Here is a 26,412-nt window from a genome sequence, read left to right as displayed (position 1 = left end):
AGCTCAACATTCAGAAAACGAAGATCATGGCATCCGGTCCCATCACTTCATGGGAAATAGATGGGGAAACAGTGGAAACAGTGTCAGACTTTATGTTTTGGGGCTCCAAAATCACTGCAGATGGTGACTGCAGCCATGAAATTAAAAGACGCTTACTCCTTGGAAGGAAAGTTATGACCAACCTAGATAGCATATTCAAAAGCAGAGACATTACTTTGCCAACATAAGTCCGTCTAGTCAAGGCTGTGGTTTTTCCAGTGGTCATGTATGGATATAAGAGTTGGACTGTGAAGAAAGCTGAGCACCAAAGAATTGATGCTTTTGAACTGTGGTGTTGGAGAAGACTCTTGAGAGTCCCTTGGACTGCAAGGAGATCCAACCAGTCCATCCTAAAGGAGATCAGTCCTGGGTGTTCTTTGGAAGGACTGATGCTAAAGCTGAAACTCCAGTACTTTGGCCACCTCATGTGAAGAGTTGACTCATTGGAGAAGACTCTGATGCTGGGAGGGATTGGGGGCAGGAGGAGAGGGGGACGACAGAGGATGAAGTAGCTGGATGGCATCACCGACTTGATGGACATGAGTTTGGGTGAACTCCGAGAGTTGGTGATGGACAGGGAGGCCTGGCGTGCTGCAATTCATGGGGTTGCAAAGAGTCGGACACTACTGAGCGACTGAACTGAACTGAACTGAAGAACTTTATCCTTTGAGAGGCATTGATTCCGATTCACTCTTTTTTTTTTAATAATTAAATTGAAGTATAATTGACACTTAACATATCAATTTCAAGTGTACAACATAATGATATTAGTATATTTTGTGAAAATGATCACCAAAATGTCTAGTTAATATCCATCGTGTTACATAGTTACAGATTTTTTTTTCTTGTGATGAGAACTTTTAAGATCTATTCTCAGCAACTTTGAAACACACAGATGCAATATTTTTAACTGTTAACTGACTCTCTCTGAAAGAGATGTGTTTGTTTATTCCAAAGGCTAGGAGACCAATTAGGATATTTTAGTTTCTGCTAAAGCTTGTCTCAACCATCTAAACACCCATCAGAAGGAATTGGTTAAATGAATTTTGGTTCATCTGTGTGTAACCATTTTACTGGAGATCTGTATTTATTGTGATGAGAAATTATACTAAATAGCATGAACAGTATGATCCCATTTTATTTTATTTTGATGCATTTATCCACAGTATTAACAATGAGTTATTTCAGGCTGGGAGGTGAGATTATAGGCAATTATTCACTTTCGTTTTGATACTCTTCATTCTGAATCTCGGAATGTCTTCTGAATCTCTCAACACCAAGCATGCATTACTGTACAATGAGAAAGAGGAAAAGAAGAAAGAAAAGCATTTGATTTGAGGACCAGATTCTTTAGAGACCTGATTTGGGGGGCTTCATAATCACTGATCTCAGCTAAGTGTCCCTTGTTCCACCGGAGAGACTTTTACTCCCCACACCACAAGGCCTGATCCTTGCCTCCACAGGAAGGTAAATACTACAGTGAGGAGGCTGAGGTGGACCTACGGGACCCTGGCAGAGACTATGAGCTGTACAAGTACACGTGCCAGGAGCTGCAGAGGCTCATGGCCGAGATTCAGGACCTGAAGAGCAGGGGCGGCAAGGATGCGGTAAGGAGCGGGCGTGGGCGCACGTGGGTCTGCGTGGATGGATCTGTTTTGCACCTGTCACAGCCCTTCCTGATTTTGGTCTTGTGTCCTGCCATCATCAGGGGATTAGACCCTGAGGGCTCTAGAGATCTGCCTATTAGTTTATTGTAACATCACCGCACAGTCACCAACAACAGTCATGAAAGTATAGGATTAATCATTTTTTTCCATAACTGTAATTTGATAATTCATTGAAACAATATTTATTAAGTGCTGGGCATTTTGCTAGGTGTGGAGAAAATGAATAATACCATCAGTCACCCTTGCACATATAAGACCAGATGTACACAAGTAAGTCATAGAGACCAGAAACTGTTAATATTAAATTAAAAAACAAACAAACAGGTTTCAGGGCAGAGTAACAAAACAGTGTGACTGAAAACTCTATGGGTAAGAAGTTCAAAACAATCCATATTTTTTCAGGAATCTCACTTATTTGTGCTTATCCTGGCCAATATTGTGAAGATTATTACAGCTTATCTGTTTGACTGTAGTCAAATGTTACAGCTATAGTTCTACCATTTTTGTTCAAATTAATTCTGTAGCGTTTATAGAGGTCAAGTTACATGGCGTGCAGTGGCGCTATTTGGATTTCTGTGTACGTTACGTAGAGACAGCTTTGGTTTGTGCATTGGCTGCGTTTGTTCCATCTTTGATTCCTGTTACTTTGGTCCAAGCAGAAATTTTTTTTTTTGGCCTGGAAACTGTAAGCATTTCCCTTATACAGTCATTCTTCCATCTCCCCCTGACACTTCTCATGGTTCTGAGCTCCTTCCAGTGTCTGTTCTTAACCCTAGATGAGGTTGGATCAGCAGTGAGGGGCTGAAGGAAGCTGAGCCAGCTCCATTTGTCAAGGTCTTTATCAGTTTTCTCGGCCAGCAGGCAGTTGAGATAGAAGATCGGAGGATCCAGAGCTGTGTGCATTTCATGACTCTAAAGAAGCTTAATCGATTAGCCCACATCAGGTTGAAGAAAGGAAGAGATCAGACCCATGAGGTAGGAGCTGAGAGATTTACCCTCTCACCCCCTCCCTAATCCCCTTTCCCTTTTTCTGAGTTTGCAGCCTGCTGTGCTTTGCCCTGCCCCACCCCACCTTGTCCCACTCCGCTCTGACCTTGTCCTCCTTGCAGGCCAAGCAGAAAGTGGACGCCTATCACCTGCAGCTCCAGAACCTGCTGTATGAGGTGATGCACCTGCAGAAGGAGATCACCAAGTGTCTGGAGTTTAAGTGAGTTTTGGAGCACAGGGCTTTGGCACGGTGATCTGCTGGTAACTGCCTTTCCTTCGTAGCTCAGTGTGAGCCAGTTTTTTTAAAAAGGAGTCAGATGCACTTGGAGACTGCAGGATCTGGGGAAAGGATGAATAAATCACTTCTGAATGGGAAAATCGGAAGCAGCAGTTCCAGGCTGCACAAAGAACCTCAGAAGCCTGTCTGACCCTTTGGAGTTTTTAGCTCTGCTGCTGCTGCTGCTAAGTCGCTTCATTCGTGTCCGACTCTGTGCGACCCCATAGACGGCAGCCCACCAGGCTCCCCTGTCCCTGGGATTCTCCAGGCAAGAACACTGGAGTGGGTTGCCATTTCCTTCTCCAATGCATGAAGGTGAAAAGTGAAAGTGAAGTCGCTCAGTCATGTCCGACTCTTCACGACCCCATGGACTGCAGCCTACCAGGCTCCTCCGTCCATGGGATTTTCCAGGCAAGAGTACTGGAGTGGGGCACTCTGACCGTGGTGAAAAGCAGTTGTCTCTCCCCAGCAGGGAGAGTCTTCGCATTATCAGTTTGATTCCTGAGCACCTGTATGTGAGCAGCTCACTTCCAGTTACATCTTTTTAACCTTTTGGCCCAGCTTTTCCCTCTGAAGTTCCAGCAATTCATTTTTGCAAATGGATTTCATTCTTTGGAACCTGAACCCCTTGTTGCCTAGCTCCCTCTAGGTGAACAAACCACAGTTTGTCAGTGTCCTTAAACTGTGATGCCTCTTGGCAAGTCCAAGGTGAAAGATCAGAAAGAGGAAGGAACAGACAGAATAAGAGAGGGCAGCATGTTCTTGCTTGGTCAGACCTATTTGTGTAAACTGAAAGAAGTCAGGTTTTATTTGTAATAAACTTGAGATGAGGGAGACCACAATAGACGTTGTTGTTGTTCAGTCGCTAAGTTGTATCTGATTATCTCCAAACCTTTGGACTACAGCACACCAGGCTTCCCTGTTTGCTCAAACTCATGTCCCTTGAGTCATTGATGTCATCCAGCCATCTCACGTGAGACCTTGGGTCTGGTGTGCGCTGATTTTTGAGAGGCGTCTTTCTCTGCTTCACAAATTTATCACATAATTATGCTGAAATACAGAAGTAAAATCCACATCAGGTAACTGAGTTAACAGTGTTGAAAAGTTGACAGTTTCCTGGTTTTGACTATCATGCTTAGATATTAAGCTAACCTGGGAGAAGGGTACATGGAGGAAATAAACTCTTTAGTTCAAGATTCACAAGAAGTTTTAAAAATATTGCTATTTTTGTAAAGTTTAAAAAAAGAAAAAAAAATAAGACAGGTATAAAAACACCAAGGGTATGATGCTCCACCTGTTACTCTTGTTCAGATGAAGGCCAACAAGCGCAGAATGCAGCCGAATGCAATCTTGTGGCGAAGCAGCGGCCATGTGGAAGGACCAGGGACCCTGGACAGCCTGGGTTCAGCTCCCAGCTCTGCCCCTCCTTAGTTCTGTGGCCTTGGGCAAGCTGCTTACTGATGGTAGCCTCCGTTTCATTTGGAAAATGGAAGTAATGATCCCTGTCTCAGTTATTGTAAGAATTAAGTGAGATAAGAATGGTATTTCCAGTAGTCGTGCATGGATATGAGAGTTGGACTATAAAGAAACCTGAGCGCCGAAGAATTGATGCCTTTGAACTGTAGTGTTGGAGAAAAGTCTTGAGAGTCCCTTGAACTGCAAGGAGATCAAACCAGTACATCTTAAAGGACATCAGTCTTGAATATTCATTGGAAGGATGCCGAAGCTGAAATTTCAATACTTTGGCCACCTGATGCGAAGAACTGACTCCTTGGGAAAGATACTGATGCTGGGAAAGATTGAAGGCAGGAAGAGAAGGGGATGACAGAGGATAAGATAGTTGGGTGGCATCACCGACTCAATGGACATGAATTTGAACAAGCTCCGGGAGTTGGTGATGGACAGGGAAGCCTGGCGTGCTGCAGTCCATGGGGTCACAAAGAGTCGGACACGACTGAGCAGTTGAACTGAACTGAAGGATGGTGTACAGTGGGTACGTAATACATGGCAGCTCCTGTTATCACTGCTATACAACCTGAGCACTACTGTGTTCATGTAGCAAAAGGGATTGGGTTTCTTTTATACACATGTGCCACTATACATGTAATGGTTAAAGCCTCTAGATCTTTTCACATCAGTCCTACCATGTTGAATCTTCCTCATGTTAAGCTTAGATAGTTAATTTAAACTTAAATGTAGTCCCTTATGTTTATTCCTGCTAAATTGCATTTCTTGGTTTGAACCTGACATTCTAGGCCTAGACCATAACGGGTTGTTTTTTTTTTTTTTTAATTCATTTTCCTTATGACCGTGAATACATTGTTTGATAAGCAATTTTCTTTTTATTTATATAATTATGATTGTGCTGGGTCTTTGTTACTGCACAGGCTTTTCTCTAGTTGCAGCAAGTGGGGGCTACTCTGTAATTGCAGTAGGGGGGCTTCTCATTGTGGTGGCTTCTGTTGTTGCTGAGCATGGGTTTTGGGGTGCCCAGACTCAGTAATTCTAGCTCCCTGGCTCTAGAGAGCTTGGGCTTAGTTACCCCATAGCCTGTGGGATCTTCCCAAATCAGGGATTGCGCCCATGTCTCCTACATTGCCAGATGGATTCTTTACCACTGAGCCACCTAGTTGGAAGCCCAACTATGATGTTTTTATTTGATTCTTTAATCTCTTAGCTCTCGTGCAGAGCTTGGAGAGGTCTGTACGTTTCATAAGCCTGCTTTCTAGGTCTTTAGTTAAATCATGGGTATAAAGCTTGGGCACCATGGGTAAGGATCCTGTGGCATGTCACCAACTACCTCTCTTCACACTGAAATACCAACTAATGAGCATTTGCTGAGAAGCCTGGATCCCAGGCTCCTGAGTGGCTGTAGACCAGGCCAGAGTACACATACCTGGGGAACTGGGGGCCCGCTTGAGCCAGTGTTTCTGAGAACAGCAGCTTGACGTTGAGTTTTTGACTATAGGTCAAAGCACGAAGAAATCGATCTGGTCAGCTTAGAGGAGTTCTATAAGGAGGCTCCTCCAGATATCAGCAAGGCAGAAGTCACCATGGGAGACCCTCACCAGCAAACCCTTGCACGTCTGGACTGGGAGCTGGAGCAGCGGAAAAGGTAGCGTTTCCTCCTTCCTGACCTGTTCACCTGTACAGACACGAACCTGTATTCACCAGGGCCAGTGCTTTGTCCTGTCCCAGGGTCAATAGCAAAGCACAGTGGGACCAGCAGAATGGCCTCTAAGACCAAATCGCGTTTTTTCATTAAGTCACACTTAGCATTTGACACTTGACGGCCTGAACTGTAAGTGGGGTTGGAATTGCTTAAGGTGGTTACAAGAAAGTTCAGGTAACCTTTCCCTGAAAATTTTAATGCCTAAGACTTAAATACCTTTTGTACTATAAATTCAATTTTTTTTGCCTTTTCCCCCACCCATAAGCATATTCATATGGTATTGCAAAGCTTTGCAAACGTTATTTCAGAAGGCTATACAGCATTCCATTGTAAATTGTCACATAATTGTTTCTGTAGTGGATTGGACTTTTAAGTTGTTTGCATTTTTTTGCTATTGTAAATAATGCATTGAGGCACCCCTTTACATATAAAACTTTTTGTACTGATAAAGAGCTTTTCTTAATTAAGTGTGAATAGAATGTCTATACTTTGTAATTTAATCAAGATTTTTCTTAGGATATGGTATGTATATACATTTTTCACCCTAGACGTTTTATGGTTGTATCCCTTCCACCATGGTGACTTTTTCCTCTTTGCATGTGTACAGGAATTCTGGGGCTTTTGCGTGGCACATTTGCTTTGTTTTCTGTCAGAAAAGGTGGTGTTTTTAATCCCTTGCATTTTTCTGTTGTTGAGTGTATTTTGTGCCTTTGGTCTACATTATAAATTTATTAAATACAGAGTCTAGATCTTAGGGAATTGGTTTCAGCTTTTTAGCACATGGGACTGGCCTGTCACACCCCTGTCCAATATGCAGCCTGCCCTTGGCTAAGCCACGAGAGTTCCATTCCTGTGGCTCTGGCCTGGAATCCATCCCCACTCAGGCCAGTCTGTGGGCCTCATTCAGGTTCTGTAGCTGCTGGGTCCGTATGTTTGTGAAAGTTTTGGATCTAGCCTCTGAGGCAAAAAATGGAGCAGGAGGTGACATGGGAGTATTCCCTAGTGGTTATGAGCATGGCCTCTGGAGCAGACAGGCCTGGATTCAGAGCCCAACTCTGTGCTTGCTCTTAGCTGGACGACCTTGGACAAGTTACCCACCTGCCTGAGCCTCGGTTTCCTTCTTCAGGGATAAGAAAAGTCCCCATCTTCCAGCGATTTTATAAAGGATTAAATGCCATAATGTTTATAAAGGTTCTCCATAGTGCCTGGCATGTAGTAAATGCTAGGTAAACATTAGCAGTTCATCATGACTGCGGTCGTTAGGTAGAGTCTGGCGGTGAACAGGTGTGTTGGGGTGTCCCTGGGGAGCATCCCTAGACAGTGCTCTGTCCTCCATCAACAGGCTGGCGGAGAAGTACCGAGAGTGCCTGTCCAACAAGGAGAAGATCCTCAAGGAGATTGAGGTGAAGAAGGAGTACCTGAGCAGCCTCCAGCCTCGTCTCAACAGCATCATGCAGGTGAGAGTCTCCCCACAGCCCGCCACCTCCTTGGCTTGTACTTGGCCTTCACCACCCAGTGACCTCAGGCCACCGGCAGCCGCATCGCCCTGTGGGTTTTGTCGGTCTGTGAGCCTAGAGCGCAGTGCGAGGATGGTCCCGTCTGCAGGTGCACAGCTGGCGTAGTAAGGCTGTGTCCTTTGTGGAGGAAATGCAGGATGGGCTCAGGAACGCATATACACATCTACCTGGGTGTTTTCACCAGCGCCTCTTCCGGGTAAAACACTGTCACAGACTGTAAGCAGAGTTTACCCTCGCGTGACCTCCACCAGCCTGGACCCACGCTTGGGGATGCTCGGTCCCCTGACTGCACCTCAGGGGCCAGCTGCTTAGTAGAGCTCTCACTCTGAAACGAACTTCGCTAGTACTGAAAGCTATCAGGTACCTCGGAGGGGAAAGTCCCCACTTTTTACCTGTAAAATGCAATGTCTTTCTTTATGGGTGACCTTATTTTTGTTTGTGAAGTCAGATTTGATTTAAATCTTTATAGTTTTATAAAGCAGGGTATATGGCTAATATGGAGGACTTTGTAAAAGGACCCTAGAGAAATTAAAAATTCAGTTTTGTAGGATTTGGCAAGATCTGTGTTTCCTCTCTTCAACCCTAGGTGTAGAATTAACAGATACTCATATAGGACAGAAGTCAGAAACTTAAGTTTTGGTTGTACTTAAATTTTTCCTGTTAACTGGAAGCACTCCAAATGCTCCTAAGTAAGGTGTAGGGTAAATAAATTCTTGTATGGTTCAGTCTTAACAGTTGTGATGGAAGTGTGGAACAGCCTATTACTGACTATAAAATTATGAAACAAATGCAAGTTGGAGAACATGTAGTATAATCTCTTTTACACGTGCCTTCATTTACAGAGTATTGAATGCATGCGTATGTGTGTTAAGTCATCTGTGTGCTTAGAAAAGTATGTTTTCACACCAGACCATTAATGGTTACCTTTGGTGGCTGGGAACTGGGAACTTTTGCCTTATAAACTTGAATACAACCTTTTAAAAAAGAAATACTTGTATTACTTTAAAAAAATAATTTTACATAAAACCATACAGCTTGTAAATGTACATGCAGGTCAGTGAATTTTCACTGTGTGCACATTTTTGAACATATCTGTGTAATCAACACTCAGAATTGAGAAGAACATTACCAGTTTTCCAGAAGTTACTTTATTCCTCTCACAGTCTGGGGAGACAGTGACTGCCACTGTGTACACGTGGCTTATATCTCCATTCATTTAGACCTTTCATTTCTCAGGTGTTTGTGTAGAAGTTTACACACTTGATGCTTAGGTACTTGATATTTTCCTGAAGCTAGTGGAATTGGTATCTTTTTTTTTTTTTTCCTTTTAAAAAAAATTGGAATGTAATTGTTTTATAATATTGTGTCAGTTTCTGCCGTACAACGTGAATCAGCTATACGTATACATATATCCCTCCCTCACAAGTCTCCCTCCCACCCATCCCCCCATCCCACGCCTCTCGGTCATCACGGAGCGCTGAGCTGAACTCCTTTGGTATCTTTGTTTAAAGTGCATTTTCTTACTGTTTGCTGTTGCTGTCACCTTGATAAGGTTCCTGTGTGAACTGCGTACCAAAGAGAAACAAAATCCCTTCTTCTGTTGCTTGCAGGCCTCCCTCCCGGTGCAGGAGTACCTGTTCATGCCCTTCGACCAGGCTCACAAGCAGTACGAGACAGCCAGACACCTGCCGCCTCCCCTCTATGTGCTCTTTGTCCAGGCCACTGCGTACGGGCAGGCCTGTGGTGAGTGTGAGGCGGGCAGGGAAGAGGGGCTGTGGGAGCAGCGGCCGAGGCCAGGGGGCACTGGAAGCACCGCCTGCCGAGGAAAGCTCCCGGGCCCTGCCCAGAAGCCCTCAGGTGACAGACGCTGCCTCCCCTCTGCACTGCCCAGCATGGCTGCTTTGACCAGCTGGCCTAAGGCTGGACTAACCTGATGGGCACTCCAGGATGGATGGCTTTGAATCTCTGATGAGCCCGGCTGGTCGGCTGTTGGGTTCAGTGCCCAGGCGGCCTCTCCAGGCTCCCAAGTGCTTCCCCCATCAAGGCACGCTTGGCAGGTGGATCGGTGCCTTCTGCTCGCTTGAGGGAGAAGCTCAGTGAACACAGGTCCCAGCCAGCTCTCCCAGGCTTTCACCGCCGTGCCCTGGGACAGGCCGCATGTCATCACAGTGAATTACCAGGGGAAAGGAGGTGTCCTTATTAAGCTTGAAGGCAGCCCGTGACTCCAGTAGGATTTGGGGACGTTTCTGGAGATCCTACCTCTTGCCTTCCTGCAGCTTTCCCCCGGCACCTAAACTTCTCTCCCCTCCCCCACCCCATCACCTCAGACCCACGCTGCATCGGTGCATGCCTGTCCTCCCAGCCGCGGCATCCACACATTACTGTCTCTCTTCTTGTGTCTTCCCGGTCCCTTTGATCCTCTCCCTCCCCTCTGTTCTCCCTCCTGTTTTCATCATCAGCTCATAGGAAATCTTCCCAGCCCCCTAGACAGGGTGAGTAATTTTCTTTTCTTTTGTGTTTGAAATCCAGCCTGTTTTCATTCCTATTTTACTGTGGAATTCCAGGAGTAAACCAGTCAAAAGAACAGTCTGGCATTTGCCTGTGTTTGGTGGGGGAAGCCAGTTTCTTTGGGATGAGCTATGATGGTTCATGCAGGGTTGTCAGTGATAAGCAGTGGTCAGCCACCTGGGAATACGTCAGTGGCCTGCCCCTTGGGGGAAGTCTGTCATCCTTCTTTACACTCTTGGGCAAACTCTTTTCGGCCCCCACGACTATGTGCATCTCTGTACACCCCTTTGAATGGAGCAAGAAGGGCTATAGCCTCTCTGACCTCCCAGTACTAGACGCACAGAGTTCCACAAAGGCAGGTCCAAGCATCACTCAGTGAGGTGTCAGGCCTGGTGCAGGGATCAGGCTGCTTAGCTCTGTGGTAGAGGGAAGAAAATCCCATGGATGGAGGAGCCTGGAAGGCTGCAGTCCATGGGATTGCTGAGGGTCGGACCCGACTGAGCGACTTCACTTTCACTTTTCACTCTCATGCATTGGAGAAGGAAATGGCAACCCACTCCAGTGTTCTTGCCTGGAGAACCCCAGGGATAGGGGAGCCTGGTGAGCTGCCGTCGATGGGGTCGCACAGAGTAGGACACAACTGAAGCGACTTAGCAGCAGCAGCAGCAGCAAAAGGACCAAGCTCAGGTTGAATAGACTTGGTCTTGAATCCTAGTTTGTCTACTTGGCTGTTGTAGCTAACATTCCTGAGCCTTAATTTTCTCAGCAGTAAATGGCTAGAGTAATAGTATTTCTCCTGTAGGGTTGTTGTGAGGATTCAAAGTGAATTTTTTTAAGTAATTTTAAAATTAAAGTTACAGGTATTAGTTCATTCAGTCCTCACCAGCCAGCCGGGCAGCTCCCATCTGTCAAATCCCCGTTTCACAGGTGCCAAAACTGAGGCTCTGAGCAGTGACATAACTTCCCAGGTTGTGAGTTTGGGAGTTGGTTGGGTAGAGACTGAGGCCTGAGAGTAGACTGCAGGTTCCATCTTCCTCCCCACTATCCTTCTTCCAATTAAATGTGACAGGCAGGTGCTGGGTGTTTGGTGTAGCACAGAAGAGAGAATAAGAACTGAGGGGAGAGCCGTCGTTCCTAAGATGTGGACAGTCACAGGGTCCAGATGAGAGCTTTTATGATAGTTGGCAGAATTGTGCCATATGGCTCTGGGCCATTGGTTTGGATTTCTTTGCCTTGGTGTAAACCTGAAAAGAGAATTCACACCTAGTCTCGGTTGATGCTTGGCCAGGAATCTGCACTCTGAGTCCTTGTTTTCAGTAAATGATGGGAAAAAGACTTGGGTTTCCTGCCTTGCCGCTCTGCATCTGGAGAAGGGCGTTTGGCCTCCCAGCCCCGGTCAGTAAGGAGCGGTGGCAGGTGCGGGCAGTGCGGCCCCAGGGCGGGCCTGCTTGTGTGGTGAGCTTCCCTCAGCAGCTGTCACAGGCGGCTCTTTCTTGCTCCCAGATAAGATGTTGTCTGTGGCGATTGAAGGCAGCGTGGATGAGGCCAAGGCTCTGTTCAAGCCTCCCGAGGACTCCCAGGGTAAGTGGTGCTCAGGGTCCTCCCCCACGTCCTCCTCTGCTGGTTCCGGGGGTGCCAGGTCCCCCCCCCCCCAGGGCCGTCTCTGGTCTTGGTGGAAATGAGCCGTACTGGTTCTGAGGGGCAGGGAGCTTGGCTTCAGCGTCCCATTGCTCGGGGTAAACAGGGAAAAGCCCTTCCTTTGGATTCAGCCCTGCTTCTCACTAGCTCACAGTGCTGGGGAGACTCTTCAACGTTTGGAGCCTCAGTTCACTCACCTGTCAAAGCAAGATAGTGATAGCTCGTGTATCTGGGATTGTGATGTGGGTTAAAGGGGGTCGGGCATGTGGATCGCTCAGCGTCACCCTCACACATGGCATGTAATCGTCAGATGTATGAGCTGCTGCTGCTGTTTATGTCACTGTTATTGCTTCCATCACCAGCGGAGGACCTTAGGATGTCCCTGGGACGGCATTAAAAAGCACCGAAAGAACTCAGGAGTGATGGGATTATAGGTCATTATCCTTTTCCTTGCATCGCTGTACTGTACTGAGTGAGAAACAGCGATATATTATTTATTCTAAGGAAATTCATTGACAAAAGCCTAAGCCATTTTACACGCCCTCAGGAGGTGCTCTGGGGAGAATTGGGGGAGTCCCCTCATCCCCCAGCTGCCTTCTCTCTCTCACTGCAGACGATGAGAGTGACTCGGACGCCGAGGAGGAGCAGACCACGGTGAGAGCGTGGGGCCCGCTAGCTGCCAGGTGCCATCCTTCCTGGAAGCAGAAGAGAGAGATGTGAAAGAGAGGGCGGCCGGGATCCTGGCAGCCTGAGAGCTGAAGCACAGGTCCCAGTGCTGAAGCCCTGGGTGGCAGGGAGAGGGAAGTGGGGATTCCTGTGACGTGTGTGTAACCTGCTCAACTCCCTCCTTTGTCCAGAAACGCCGGCGACCCACACTGGGAGTTCAGCTGGACGACAAGCGCAAGGAGATGCTGAAGAGGCACCCGCTGTCTGTGCTGCTGGACCTGAAGTGCAAAGGTCTGTCTCTCCATGGTCTGGGGCATCTCCTAACACCAAGGAGTGCGGCCAGCTGCAGCCACGCGGGGTCTGGCAAGCCAGTGCCCCCTTGGCTACAGGAAGATTCTGGCTTCATATTTCTGTTTTCCTTTATTGTTCTTCATGGAGTTTGACTTTATTTTCCCTTCCTGAATCATAACCCTAAAAACATAGCAAAACCATTAGACACATCAGGGACACTTGATGGAGCTACCATCTTTCTGAATTTGACAGGTCAGATACACAGAGCAAGTTGCCAAGAGTGTGCAGCTTTTGACATACTCTTGACATACAACATAATCAACTTGCTTAATTTAATACATACAAGTAGAACTTTGTATTCTGCAGAGAATGTGGGTTTTGAAACTGGCTTCATATGGATACTGGAGCACATGATAAAGCATCCCAGTGTGATAAGAGTTAATGGTTAGACATAAGCTTCCTTCTCAGCCCAGCCTCCCAGACCCTGGGCCTAGGTCTGAGTTCCAAGGAGGGCCATTGTGATGGTTTTCTGTGTATTTTCAAGAAATAGTCTATGCAATAGTCAGTTCTTGCCATCAGATGGCCAAAGTGTTGGAGCTTCAGCTTTAGCATCAGTCCTTCCAATGAATATTCAGGGTTGATTTCCTTTAGGATGTCTGGTTTGATCTCCTTGCTGTCCAAGGGACTCTCAAGAGTCTTCTCCAGCACCACAATTTGAAAGCATCAGTTCTTCAGTGCTCAGCCATCTTTATGGTCCAGCTCTCACATCTGTACATGATTAGTTAACCGGAGTGCAGTTTTCAAAATCAGAGTTAGTTTCATTGGTACTATACCGTTAACTATAGAACTTACTCAGATGCCCCTGGTTTTTCCCCTAATGCCCTTTTCCTGTTCCCAGATTCAATCCAGGATCTCACGTGCATTTAATCATTGTGCCCCTTAATCTCCTCAAGTCTTTGCTTGTTTTTTGTGACCTTGACACTTTGGAAGATGAGGTTTATGTATCATGTAGAAAGACTCTCAGTTTGGTCTTGTCTGATGTTTTCTGATTAGACTGAGGTTGTGGGTTTTGGAGAAAGCTCACCACAGATTGGGTGTTCACCGTCCTGTATTACGAGGGATCCATGGAATCACTGCGTCTTGGTACTAGTGATGTTAACTCAGATTACTTGCTGACCTGGTGATCACTTGATCGCTTTTTTTCCTTGTTGTTTTAGTTGGAAGCAGTCTCTATGTCCAATCCACTCTCAAGGGAGGAAAATGAAGCTCCACCTCTTGGAGGGAGGAGTAGTAAAGAATTTGTAGAGACTTTTTTAAACTCAATATTAAGTTGCCGTTGTTTTTGTGTGAAAGATCTCAAATGTCGTTGATTTTCTCTGATTCTGTTGACTGGCTTCTAATGTTAGCTCATAAAGGATGTCTCTTTTCCTCCTCCCCTCCAGATGACAGTGTGCTGCACCTGACTTTCTACTACCTCATGAACCTCAACATCATGACGGTGAAAGCCAGAGTGACCACCGCCACGGAGCTGATCACCCCCATCAGTGCAGGGTATCGCTGTAGGGCTGCGGTGTGGGCGGGGCTGTGATGGGCGCCTGCCTGCTGGGCTGTTCCCGGATCCTCTCTCACCTGACTCGGAGGGGCTTCACGGCCGCACTGGCTTCTGCTGTCGCGTCCACAAGCCCAGAAGTCCTGGCGCACTAAGGGTATATTTAGAAAGCACTCACTGACTGGAATCTGTGCAGCCTTCTTACTACACAGCCGATGACAGAAACGGCTGCAGCCTGTTGCAAACTGAGTGGGTGGGCTCCAGCTTTTACACCAGTGGAAAGAGTGTGAACGTGAGCCTTGGCAGACTTTACCAGCTTGGCAGATCTAGGCCTCTCTTCCTCTTGTCTTTTTCTGTCCCAAGAGCCTGGGATTTTACTCTGCAGCTCAGCTCAATCCCAGGTTGTCCTTACCTGGCAGGGGCAGTGGGAAGAAGACTGGTGGGTGGGTTTTGAGGAGGGTGAGCAGAGGCACATAGAGGCAGCCACAGGGGCAGCATCCCCAGAAAGGCCCTGACCATGGCCGCTGGTCGTGGGAGGAAGGGAGGAGGACCAAGAGGGCCTGGGGGTGAAGGAGGCTCGCCTCCCAGCCCTGCCCCCACTGAGTCCTCACGTCAGGTGTAGATAGACCGGGAGGCGCAGGGCTGGTGCCTGGTGGGGCAGGGCCCTTCGCGGGGCTGCCCGAGGGTGGCTGCCATCCACCCTGCGCTTAGCGTCTGTGCCCGCTCCTGGCTGCATCCTTGTCCCTGTGCTTGAGAGGTGCTGGGTCATCCCGAGCACTGTGGGTGCTGTCGTCCTGTTCCCACCTCACGCCAGCAGGGGGAGCCCGGGGCTGGCTTCTCCAGACCACCCAGTCGCACTGCGCAGCCGGAGGGCCGGGTGGAGCTCCTTGTGGTGAGCATTCTGCCTGCTCCCTTCTCAGATGCCCACCTGCTAAGCCCTGGGGCTGCAGGCTGGCTCCACTGAACCCTGAAGTCCTCTCCTCACCAGCCTCTGCATGTGCAGTCGCCTGCTCTTTAATGTCCATTGTTTTCACCAAATTCAGTTGTCCTAAGCCACATGTTGTGGGTGGAAATTTGTCAGAATTTGATCATTCCATCAGGTTTTGTCAATTTCAAGTCCTAATCTTGTGCAGTTTTACTGTTTTATTTTGGTTGATTCAGTATATTAGTATCAGTCACTAAATATTGGCTACAAGAGTGACAGTTACTGATTTTATAGCTAGTTCTCTGTAGCAGCGAAGAGGACAGAGACCCTGGGGGTGGGGGTGATCCAGGGAGACTCTGGCAGGACAGAGCAGTGCAGAGCCGCAGACTGCCACTCTCCTGGGCCGAGTTCCCAGAGGCCTGCCGGGCTCAGAGCAGCAGGATCAGCCGTCTGCCTGAGTCACTCCTGATGCTGTCCCGGGAAGGTGAAGGGGAGCTCCCACGGATGAAGGGAAAGATTGGGCCCTGTTGGCCTTTGTGATCAAATTACTCCATTCTGCGCCTGTGCTGTCTCTTCTCTGATCGTCACTCTCAATTACATGTTTAACCGTTGTGAGTAGGTGGCATTGGCGTCACTGTGTCTTTCTGCTTACAGCACTGGGTCACCTTGTCTCCAGTCTGTGTGATGTATCTTTTCTGGGAATGTTCAAGGGGAGCTCTTTCTGTGGCAGCATGAGATGAGGTGAAGCGTGAGATAGGCAGAGCATCAGAGCTCACACTGGATCTCTCTGGAGTGGAAATCCGTTCTGCTCCTGTGAAAGTTCTGAGTGTTCCTATTTCTGGTGTCATAGGGTTTTGCTCCCTTGAGGAAAGGCTCTGGTCACTGTATACTTCTTGAAGGGATAGGTTTCTTTAGAAATTGCTGATTAAAGGACTGCCTTGGTGGTCCAGTGGTTAAGACTCCGTGCTTTCAAGGCAGGGGCCGCAGTTCCTCAACCAGAGATGGGATCTGCACCAAAAACAAACAAAAATGGTGATTAATAGTACTACTTTTTTGATGGAACAGTGTAAATCCTTGCTCCAGCGCTTACTAGCAGTGTCAGCTTGGGCTTGCTGTATCTTTCATAGCCTCCAGTTTCTCCTCCATAGAATGGAAATGCTAATCCTCCCTACTTCATAGGGTTGTGAGGATCTGATGACCTCAGGCATATACAGGGTCTGGACTGCAGGAAGCATTCAGTAAAAGGTGGCGTTTCTCATCAGTGGGAGAGGGCGTTACCACCCCCAGATGGCCACATCTGCATCGAGCCAAGGGCTTGGCTGGTGTTCTCATTGCAGTCTTTTCCCTCCTCCAGTGACTTGCTGTCTCCTGACTCAGTCCTGAGCTGCTTGTACCCTGGGGATCATGGAAAGAAGACTCCAAATCCAGCCAATCAGTATCAATTCGATAAAGTTGGGTGAGTCAGCAGCATTTCCTCCTCTTCCAGCCTGTGCACTTCAGAGTTTCTCTGGTGACTCAACCCAAAGCAGGAGACCTGTTAGGACCAGAGGCCTTCCGGGGGTGGGGGTGGGGGGTGGAGAAATGGTGGAGCAAGAGGGAGTGCTCCATCCAGAGAAGGGGACACCTGTCCTTTCTTGCTTATGAGGCCCTGGAGAAGGATGGGGAAGGGTGGAAGGGTCAAAACTCTGGGAATGTGGTAAGAGATGTGTTTAACGTTTTAGTTCTCTTGAGGATTAAAATTTAGAAAATACTTTATAAATTGCCAGACTGATGAAAAGATAAGTACACTGCCTTTTCATTGAGATTTGCTAATGAGTTGAAGACTGCCAGGGAAAAAGAGAAAATTGGCTGTGGGAGAGAGAAAATTCACAGCAGGGAACTGATGAACTTGAGAGGCCTTGCTGGCGGCCTGGCTGTGAGTGTGCTGAGCCTGCAGGACCGTTCTGTTTAGGGGAGGTGAAAGGGTGGGATGAGGTTTATGCCCTGGGACCACTGCAGAAGTGACTTCTAAACTCATTCCATTCTTTGTTCTTCTGTGCAGCATCCTGACTTTGAGGGACTACGTACTTGACCTCGGTCACCCCTACTTGTGGGTGCAGAAGCTGGGTGGCCTTCACTTCCCCAAAGAGCAGCCTCAGGTGTGTCCACTGATTGAATCCCCTTGGCTGAGGAGCCCTGTTCCTCTCCTTCTCTGCAGACTCCAGAAGGGCTTCTGATGGCCTCTGGGACTTGAAACTAGCAGAATGCCAGCCCTCTGGGCTGTGACCTGTCCTCCCTTCACTCTAAAGTGTCCAAGGCCTCCAAGCGTTTAGGTATCTTTTGCTTTCACCCTGAGCCTATTACCCGCCCAGGTCAAAGTAACTTGGATCCTTGCCCTGCATGTCCCATGGCTCCCGGTGCTCCTTCCCCTTGGTCTTATGTACAAAGGTACCAGAAATGAACCCCAGGGCAACTGGCACCTCAGCAGAAGCCTTCCTTTCCCCCAGCCTCTTAAGATCCCAGCAGCTTGTATCATTCCTGCTGGGACTCGGTTTCTGGCTCCCACTTCAGGGAGACCCTGCTATCCCCAGAAGACATCTATGCCAGGACGTGGGTGGTCCTGGCCGCCACAGGCAGGCAAGCCCTGGGAGAGAGGGGTGGCAGGAGGAAGGCACAGGGAGCACTCACGAGTGTGCTGTGCTCTGTCACCCACAGCACACTGTGATCACAGACCACTCTCTGAGCGCCAGTCACATGGAGACCACCATGAAACTGCTGAAGACCAGGGTGCAGTCCCGCCTCGCCCTCCACAAGCAGTTTGCCTCCCTGGGTAAGCGGTGTTAGTCAGGGTTGTGGCCTGAGCCACTCAGCACAAGGACAAAGACCACGGAGCCCCGCGCTCAGACATCTCGAATCCTGATGACAGAGTCGGCTGGCTCCCTGGCTCTTGCTGAAAAGAGGTGTTAGCTGGGCCACTGGGGAGAGCTCTAGGCCACCAAGCAGAGGTGTGAGCTCCCCGCAGGGCTACAAGGCCGTCTCGGCCCGCCCAGAGCCTTTTGGGAGTCCATCTTATTGGATTGGTCTGGAGCACTGGTCGGGAGCACTCATGCTAGGTCAGCGCATGGCAGACTTTGCTGTGCATTTTAATGGAACCTCATTCATTCGGGGTCGCCAGTGTAGTGCTGGGGAAGGAGCCACGAGCACAAGACAGAGCTCTGCTTCTGCAGAGCTTGGGCTCGGCTTACTTGAATACAGCTGTTCCGTGACCCATGCCTCCTCCCTCCATTGACTCCTGAGCTGACATCCTCCAGGCCGGGGCTGAGCCCAGGGTTCATCATAAGCTCCCAAGTGATTCTGATCCTTGACCAAGATGGTGGCCATGTGGGGGCTTCTCGTTTATTCATTCTGTAAACGCTTGTCACAGCCTGTCAGGCAGGAGTGAAGGAGGGTTAAGATCTTTCCAATCTGAAAAAAGCCGCTCAGGGCTTCCCTGGTGGTCCAGTGGTTAAGACTTCACCTTCCATCGCAGAGGGTGCAGGTTCTATCTCTGACTGGGGAGCTAAGATCCCGCATGCCTTGCAGCCAAAAATCCAAAACAAAACAGAAGCCATAACAAATTCAATAAGAACCTTAAAAGTGGTCCACGTCAAAAAAAAGAGCCACTGTCAGGAAAGGCTTTGAGTTCCCAGCACCCGTCTGGAGGCCCCCCATGGACTCTGGTTTCTCTAGGCTCCCCATCAGCATTGTGGAGTTTGTTTTGTCCCAAGGTTGGATGATTGTCATCCTGGATAGCGTGGACCATGTTGGCATATTTGCTTATTGAAACACCAGCAGGAATTAGCCCTGGAGCAGCCCTCCTGCTCTTCTCTAGAGTGACCGGCAAGGAAGACTTAAATCCTTCCTCGTACAAGGTCAGCTGCGAGAACAGCCCTCTCGGCTATTTGATCTAATTAACACTCACTGCCACAGAGGCACCTCATTGGTTCTGGCTGCAGGGGGTTTTCCTTTGCATTGAGGATGAAGCGCTTCGAGCGGTGGGACCCACACAAGCACTGGGCGAAGGTCAGGCTGACGTGCCTCCGTTCCTGGCCCGTGTTGACCTGAGTACCGAGTGTACCTAGACAGCCAGCAGGGCCATCTGAGCCCTTCAGAGGGTGGCGGTTACCCAGCTGTGGCGGCCGATTTCCACCTGTGACGCCCCCTGTCCTGCTCTCTCTTAGAGCATGGCATTGTCCCGGTCACTAGCGACTGCCACTACCTCTTCCCTGCAAAGGTCGTCTCTCGCCTGGTGAAGTGGGTGACGATTGCCCATGAGGACTACACGGTAGGTGTTGGCGGGGGCGACAGGCCACCGTTACTGTCCTGGGGACAGCAGACCCGTGTCTCCTTTCTGTTGCTGCTCCTCCCGAAGGGCGGGGCAGTCTGACAGCAGGCACCAACAGCTCACCCCCCTGTCCTTGGTGACTTCAGGAGCTGCATTTCACCAAAGACATCGTAGAGGCGGGACTGGCCGGGGACACCAATCTCTACTACATGGCACTCGTGGAGAGGGGCACAGGTAACCACTCTGCTGATGACAGTGGCTCTAGGTGAGGGGAGCCGCTGAGAATCAAACCTTCCTGGGAGCTGGCCCAAGGAAGCTAAAGATCTGAACTCCTGCCTCAGGGACTTAGCAGTCTCGGCTGTGAGAGGCAGCGTTCAGCCAGGACTTGTTCTGCAACAGTCCCGCCTCAGCTAATCGTCACCACGGTCCCGGCGCTGGTGACGTTCCCGCTCTGTAGGTGATGCTCAGTCACACACCCAGTCAAATCTCTGAGCCTGAGTTCTGAGCCCCTTTGCTTCATCACCCTTTAGAATCAGAGACCTGCTCGTCCTCTCTTCAAGGTAGGGCTGTCACTCTCAGGCTGTGAAGCGCAGGACTCTCCTCCCTCTTTGCAGTCCCTGCACTCACTTGGGGAGGCATTGAGAGCTCTGACTCCTCACCTCTGTCCTGGCATCTGATCGGCCAAAGCTTCCAGCTGGACCCACCCCGATAGCGCCTGTGGGGCTGTCGTCCAGCCCCAGCCTCTGCGGGTCTGGCTCAGCCTGCTGGATCCCACCCCAGAGGCTCAGTGCTGAGGCTGCAGGGCGGAGGGAGTTGTCTGTAGTTCCAAGATAGTGTGAGAAATGAAAGGTTAAACACTCTTTGATGTTCATGTTTCTCTACCCCTGTTTCTTCACTTTGCATGTTTTCAGAAATATTCTGAGGAAATTAGATAACTTCAGATACAGTGGAGGCTCCTTGATCCCACTTCATTCTCACCCTCATGATGGGTGACTGCTGTTTGGAATTTTGCGTATACTTTCTGTCTTCTCTCCTTTTAAAAAATACTCAAACCTCATCCCTAAACAACGCAGAGTGCTGTTTTGAAAGGGCACGGAAAACTATGCATCCAAGAAATTTCCAAAGCCCCGAGAGTGGGAAATCATTGGAAGACATCGCTTTTGCTTCCTGGATGAGGGGAACAGAGCTTGGAAAAATAACAAATATCCTGTATTCATACAAAGGATGAATGTAATCATTTAAATTTTTATTAGGTGTGTTGTAATAGAATTTGAAAACTTAAGAGTGAACTTTAAATAAATAAGTGGACAATAATTTCATAGTATGGATTAAAAACAAAAAAATTGGTGGACGAGAGATAAACCCAGAAATACATTCAAAACTATTATGACAGAAACAACAGTAAAATGTCACTTTTCCATAAATGTTGTGACTGTCAGGGTAGAGTTATCTTAACCTACACTCTCTTGTTCTCTGTTAATTTATTCAAATTACTAGTGGATGAGAGTTCATTCCCTCCGCCCCCATAAATAATGAAAAAGGGTGACTAAGCACTTAGCTCATTGATGGAGAGGTTATCGTATTGAAAAAGACAAAGGCTGTCACCAGAGAAAAAATAAGTATGTTAAAAAATACAAATATCTCATTTAATGATTATGAACACAGCTTTGGTACCAGGTAGCTCTGGTTAAACTCAGCACTGCTGTTTTGTGGCTGTTTGATGATTTTTAGGAAGTTTCTGTCAGAGCCTCCGTTTCTTTAACTGAAATGGGATGAGAATCGTTATCAGAATGAAATAAAATGTGGGCAAAAGGGCTCAGCACTGTGCTCGGAAAACAGTAGGTGCTCGGTAAACGCTGGTTATCAAAAAGCTTCACGTAACAAGATAGATAAAGAACAGAGAAAATACATTTGACTATAATGTGACGTCTGGCATACAAGACTGTTGAAAACCAGATAGGGCGCCTTCACTGGGAAAATCCTTAACCTGCTGGCAAATAAATGCCAGTTAAAACAGACTTCTGTCAAAGTAGTAAATAGAACTGGGCAAACCAGACTCAGGATTCCCCACATCTCTGTGTCCTGAGGCCCAGTCACAGGACCTCCCCTTCTGCAGCCTGACAGTACCACTTTGGAGTTTCTAGGCGGAAAGTAACGGAGAAGGCAGTGGCACCCCACTCCAGTACTCTTGCCTGGAAAATCCCATGGACGGAGGAGCCTGGTGGGCTGCAGTCCATGGGGTCGCTAAGAGTTGGACACGACTGAGCGACTTCACTTTCACTTTTCACTTTCATGCACTGGAGAAGGAAATGGCAACCCACTCCAGTGTTCTTGCCTGGAGAATCCCATGGACGGGGAGCCTGGTGGGCTGCAGTCCATGGGGTCGCTAAGAGTTGGACACGAGTGAGTGACTTCACTTTCACTTTTCACTTTCATGCACTGGAGAAGGAAATGGCAACCCACTCCAGTGTTCTTGCCTGGAGAATCCCAGGGACGGGGGAGCCTGGTGGGCTGCTGTCTACGGGGTCGCACAGAGTTGGACACGACTGAAGCGACTTAGCAGCAGCAGGCGGAAAGTAAAAGTTGGTAGCAGAGTGTGCTCTGAGCACCTGGACTAATGTGAGACACAGAGCTGGCCTCAGGGTTCCAGCAGGGAGGTGGTCGTGGCTGGCAAGCTGGCTCTCAACTGCGTTTTCCTCCTCTCCCCACCTTTCCCAGCTAAGCTCCAGGCTGCTGTGGTGCTGAACCCTGGCTACTCCTCCATCCCACCCATTTTCCAGCTCTGTCTGAACTGGAAAGGGGAGAAAACCAACAACAACGATGACAATATTCGGGTAAGGTCCTCAGAGGGTGATGGGAGGAGCAGGGAGAGCCTCCTTAGGCCGGGGTGGGGGGCGGTGGGGCAGAACCAGTAGTAGCTGGGGTCTTGGGCACTGGCGCAGTTCCAGGGCAGATGCTGCTGGGATTGTAGAATGTGCTAGAGGCTGCAAGGTGTAGTGAAGTGCTCAGACCCCTGTCAGCCCCTTACTAGCCTGGGATCCACAGGTTCACCCTGCTTATAAAACAGGGCTAATACAAGACCAGCCTTGATAGGTCATTTCAGGCTTATGTGGAAATGTAAAACGAACAAGAACGAGACAGAGTATGAAATCGTTGCCCGTGTTAATTACTGTTATGGCCATGGATCTGACTCCATAGCCAAGGAGCACACTTTGAAACCTAACAGTTTCCCATTTGGATCTGATCTTGAGATTCTTCCTCTGTCCATCTTGCTCTTTTTGGCTGTGGACATGCAAGGCAGGAAATGTTCCAGGTCAGATCAGGAAGACTCCATTGTCTTGAGGAGCGGGCGCCTCAGGACAAGCCAGCCTGGCTTGATCTGCAGAGGCCCAGGCTCGGTTCTTGTGAAACCATGAGACCCAGCTGGCCTGCAAGTGGTGCTGAGTTTCTGGCTTCCCCTCCCTGCCCGCCCCCCCGCCACCCCCGCCATAGGCCATGGAGAGCGAGGTCAACGTGTGCTACAAGGAGCTGTGCGGCCCGCGGCCCGGCCACCAGCTTCTGACCAACCAGCTGCAGCGCCTGTGCGTGCTGCTGGACGTCTACCTGGAGACAGAGAGCCATGACGACAGCGTGGAGGGGCCCAAGGAATTTCCCCAGGAGAAGATGTGTCTGCGGCTTTTCAGGTGAGGGACAGGGCCCCGGGACCTCCAGCCCTGCCTCTCACAGGGACGTGGGGCAGAGTGAGCCTGGCACAGAGGGCACATGTGTCCTCGGGTGCTCTGGTGTCCTTTCACTGTGGAAATTAACATCTTGCTGCCAGATTTCCCGGAGAGAGCTCACTTCCTCCTTCCTAAAACTTGCCTGTGGCCCCTGTCCTATCAGCCCAGCCCAGTCCAGTTAGTTCATCGCGCGTACACCCCAGAGGTGGGCCTCATGCTGCGTGAGCAAGAGGACTTGACTACACTTCCTTTTCTCTGCTTTCTGTGGGAGCCAGTAGGTTTTTTATGATTCAAATGAACTTTGTAAACTACAGAGAACACAGGGATGTCCTCAATAGATGCAGGCTGTAGCCCTGTATACAGACTAGACATGCCTTCCCCCCAGTCCCCAGAGTCTGCTGTACTCCCTGCGGCGCTCCCGCGTCCAGGAGGACCACAGCTGTAGGCAGGCAGGCGTCACAGAGGGGCCAGCCATGAAATCACACACACCGTGCGGCCTCCGCTGCCTGCTCACCAGCTGGGTGACTGAAGGAGCCACTTCAGCTCAGCTCTGAGCCTTTCCCAAAGGCTGAAATGGAAGCTTTACCTTCTAACTTGTGACGAAGCAGAGGTAGTTCACGTAGACCTTCCAGAATGGATCTTGGCACAGACGGAGCCTCAGAAAATGCCCGCAGGCCCTGGCGGCTTGGTATTTAGTGTGTCTGCAGGCCCCGCACTTCTGGCTGCTTTTCCTTCCGCTTTGGTGTTGGGTCCTTTCCTTCCCTTTCATCCCTTAATTCACGGTCTTGTTCTTCGAGTCCGTTTCAGAACCCCGGAGCCCACACTCCTCAGGCATCCCTTCCCTTTGGGGCAGGGGTCTGGGGAGGAATGGTGTCACAAAGGGCTATAGTCTGTATCCAGTGAGGACATCGCTGTGTTCTCTAACAGTCTGGAAGGTGCCTTGCCCGCCTTCACCTTCTCACACAGCCGGCCTCCGCCCCTGGAGGCTGTCCCACGTCCTCCCGCCTCCGTCTGGCGCCTCCACCTGGCCTGGCTTCTTGTGCTAGTTGATAATGGCCAGCTCCAGCCCCGCTGTGGCTGCGAGGTGGAGCTGACGGCTAGGTGGCGCTGTGTTCTGGGCTTGCTGTCCCTGGTCTGTCTTAAGTGAGACCTCAGCTCTTCCCCGCACCCGCCTGCTGTAGCTCGTTTCCAAGGTGGAAATTCTCACTCGGCCAGTGTCTGTTCTTTGCTGTCTGGTGGTTCCCATAGGACCCGTTTCCTGAACTGCTTTGTTCTCCAGGCTGTGCTGTCACTGTGTTCTGGGAAGGTGCTCCTTTGGCTACCCAGATCCAGTTAATTCCGTGACTGATGAGATGTGGGATGTGAGATTCTTGGTTGGAGTCTCCCTGACCACTGGGATCAGGTCAAGGGCCTGGGCTGCAAAGGGCTGGCCTGGGCCGCAGGACACTCGAGGTCTGGCACTGCCTGGGGCTGGCTACCTTCAGGCTGTGGGGTTTCCATCAGCTGTATGCCTCAATTTACCTGACTTGACTCTGTACCCTTCTAGTGTTGGGAAGGTTCATGACATCATTTTAAGAAAAGACTTTGGGGCCAGAAAAGCCTGGGTTGATTGCAGCTGCTGCCTGTGTGATCTGGGTCTGAAGCTCTTGAGCTTCAGATTCCTCATCAGTAAAACTATATCTACTCAGGTGGTGTTGGTAGCATGAAATTAAACCAGGGGAGCCTGTCAAGTGCCAAGCACGGTCCAGGCAGAATAAGCCCTCCTTTAAGTCCGTTCTGTGCAGTGTGGCAAAAATGATATACAATCTTCTCCCTCCGGCAGACACCCACACTACCTCTCACCCTCCCTCCCTCAGACCAAGATCCAAGGTGTCACCTTCTGGTTGCCACTGAAAGTCAGTCACAGGCAGAAGAATGAGAGAGGCCCTTTAGCGGGACATTGTTCACCGTGCAGTCGTGTGGAAAAGAACCCTGCGTGAAGTTTTTGCCCAGGGACCCAAGACTTGAGCTGAAGCACCTAAATGTCACAGGGTCCAGGCTTTGGCTGTGATTGTTAGCCTCTTGTGCCAGCAGGCTGTAGCATCAGACCTGGTTTTGAATTTGGTCTGTGAGACTCTGACTGTCTAATATCAGGTGGTTCACATCCCTAAGCCTGCATTCATTTAAAATCTTTGAAATGAAAGAAATAGCATCTCTGAAGTAGCAAGTATAAACACAAGGCCCTTGGCAGGCGCTTAGTACAGATTCTTTTCCCATGTAAACTCCTACCTGCATGGGAATCTCCCTACAAAGGAGGATTTTAAATTTATATTTTTTTAATCATAGATGTAAATAAAACATGTTTATTATTAAACATAAAAACAGCAACAAACTTGCATAAAAACACTGTAAACAGTGAGGGTGCCCACGCCCCCTGCCCCCTGAAGTGCCCGTCGTCAGTGGGCACTTCCAGGCTCATGTGGGCACTTCATGCCTTCGGGGGCACATGAAGACGTTTTTTCAGAACTGCTGTCATATCTTTCATACTGTTCTGTGGTCTGCTTTCCTTACACCAGTCTTTTATTTTTTTCCTTCACAGCTTCATAGTAGTCCCTTGTGTGGATACATTCGTTATATCAGCCCAAAGGTTATGGTGTTAACTGGCCTCCCTTCTCCTATTTCTCTAGGGGTCCCAGCAGGATAAAGCCATTTAAATATAACCACCCTCAAGGATTCTTCAGCCATCGTTGACGTCGCTCTCAGCCTGTTTCGCCGCAGACCCTAAGTGCTGCGCCTCTGCTTCCGGTTCAGGCGCACACGTGGCTCTTGATAGTCTCCCAGGACAGGTTTTCTATTTGTAGCCTATTAAAATGTCACCTGACTAAGTGGCCTTTGTCTGCGGCTCCTTGGGGAGAGGGGGTGGCTTTGCAGTCCGAGAGGGCAGGTGGGAGCGAGGCACGGCGTGAAAGCGCACATGGGGATAGCTTTCCTGGCTGGCCGAGAACAGAGAGAACCGTTCCAGCTCTGCAGCAGACCCTCACTGTCTTCACGTTTGTCATCCAAGTCCCCGCTGTTAGCGGGTGGCAGGGGAAGCCAAAGTCAGCCTAGTAGAAAAACCAAAAGCTCTTCTTCCCCCGTCCCCTCACTCTTTGACCCTGTCGGTGTCTCCAGCAGC

General features: G+C 49.3%; 1 protein-coding gene across 19 annotated transcripts in view; it reads left to right on the top strand.

Annotated features, from left to right (window-relative positions):
• Window positions 1-26,122, top strand: part of THOC5 (THO complex subunit 5) — a 30,701-nt gene extending 4,579 nt beyond the window's left edge. For 2 of the 19 annotated variants that reach the window (XM_086348605.1, XM_086348604.1), the window contains 19 exons: window positions 1,503-1,646; window positions 2,568-2,681; window positions 2,816-2,913; window positions 5,939-6,085; window positions 7,485-7,599; window positions 9,270-9,402; window positions 10,119-10,151; window positions 11,671-11,748; window positions 12,419-12,459; window positions 12,663-12,762; window positions 14,205-14,313; window positions 16,591-16,692; window positions 17,278-17,374; window positions 17,931-18,045; window positions 19,436-19,539; window positions 19,686-19,773; window positions 22,258-22,373; window positions 23,032-23,222; window positions 25,925-26,122. In XM_086348605.1, the coding sequence (XP_086204731.1) occupies window positions 1,503-1,646; window positions 2,568-2,681; window positions 2,816-2,913; window positions 5,939-6,085; window positions 7,485-7,599; window positions 9,270-9,402; window positions 10,119-10,151; window positions 11,671-11,748; window positions 12,419-12,459; window positions 12,663-12,762; window positions 14,205-14,313; window positions 16,591-16,692; window positions 17,278-17,374; window positions 17,931-18,045; window positions 19,436-19,539; window positions 19,686-19,773; window positions 22,258-22,373; window positions 23,032-23,222; window positions 25,925-25,988 (1,989 nt within the window). In that variant the 3' untranslated portion in view covers window positions 25,989-26,122. Of the gene's footprint in view, window positions 1-1,502; window positions 1,647-2,564; window positions 2,682-2,815; window positions 4,964-5,938; window positions 6,086-7,484; window positions 7,600-9,269; window positions 9,517-10,118; window positions 10,152-11,670; window positions 11,749-12,418; window positions 12,572-12,662; window positions 12,763-14,204; window positions 14,314-16,590; window positions 16,693-17,277; window positions 17,375-17,930; window positions 18,046-19,435; window positions 19,540-19,685; window positions 19,774-22,257; window positions 22,374-23,031; window positions 23,223-25,924 lie in introns of those variants that run through there. The other 17 variants (XM_086348600.1, XM_086348599.1, XM_086348602.1 and 14 more) reach the window with 12 other exon arrangements.
• Window positions 26,123-26,412: the final 290 nt, after the last annotated feature.

Source organism: Bos grunniens, chromosome 17 (genome assembly GCF_055505025.1).
Source record: "Bos grunniens cultivar Pamir isolate PY7600 chromosome 17, Bosgru_T2T1.0, whole genome shotgun sequence".
NCBI classification, from domain to species: Eukaryota; Metazoa; Chordata; class Mammalia; order Artiodactyla; family Bovidae; genus Bos; species Bos grunniens.
The sequence above is the reverse complement of the archived record's forward strand: the minus strand, read 5'-3'. Positions and strand labels throughout refer to the sequence as shown.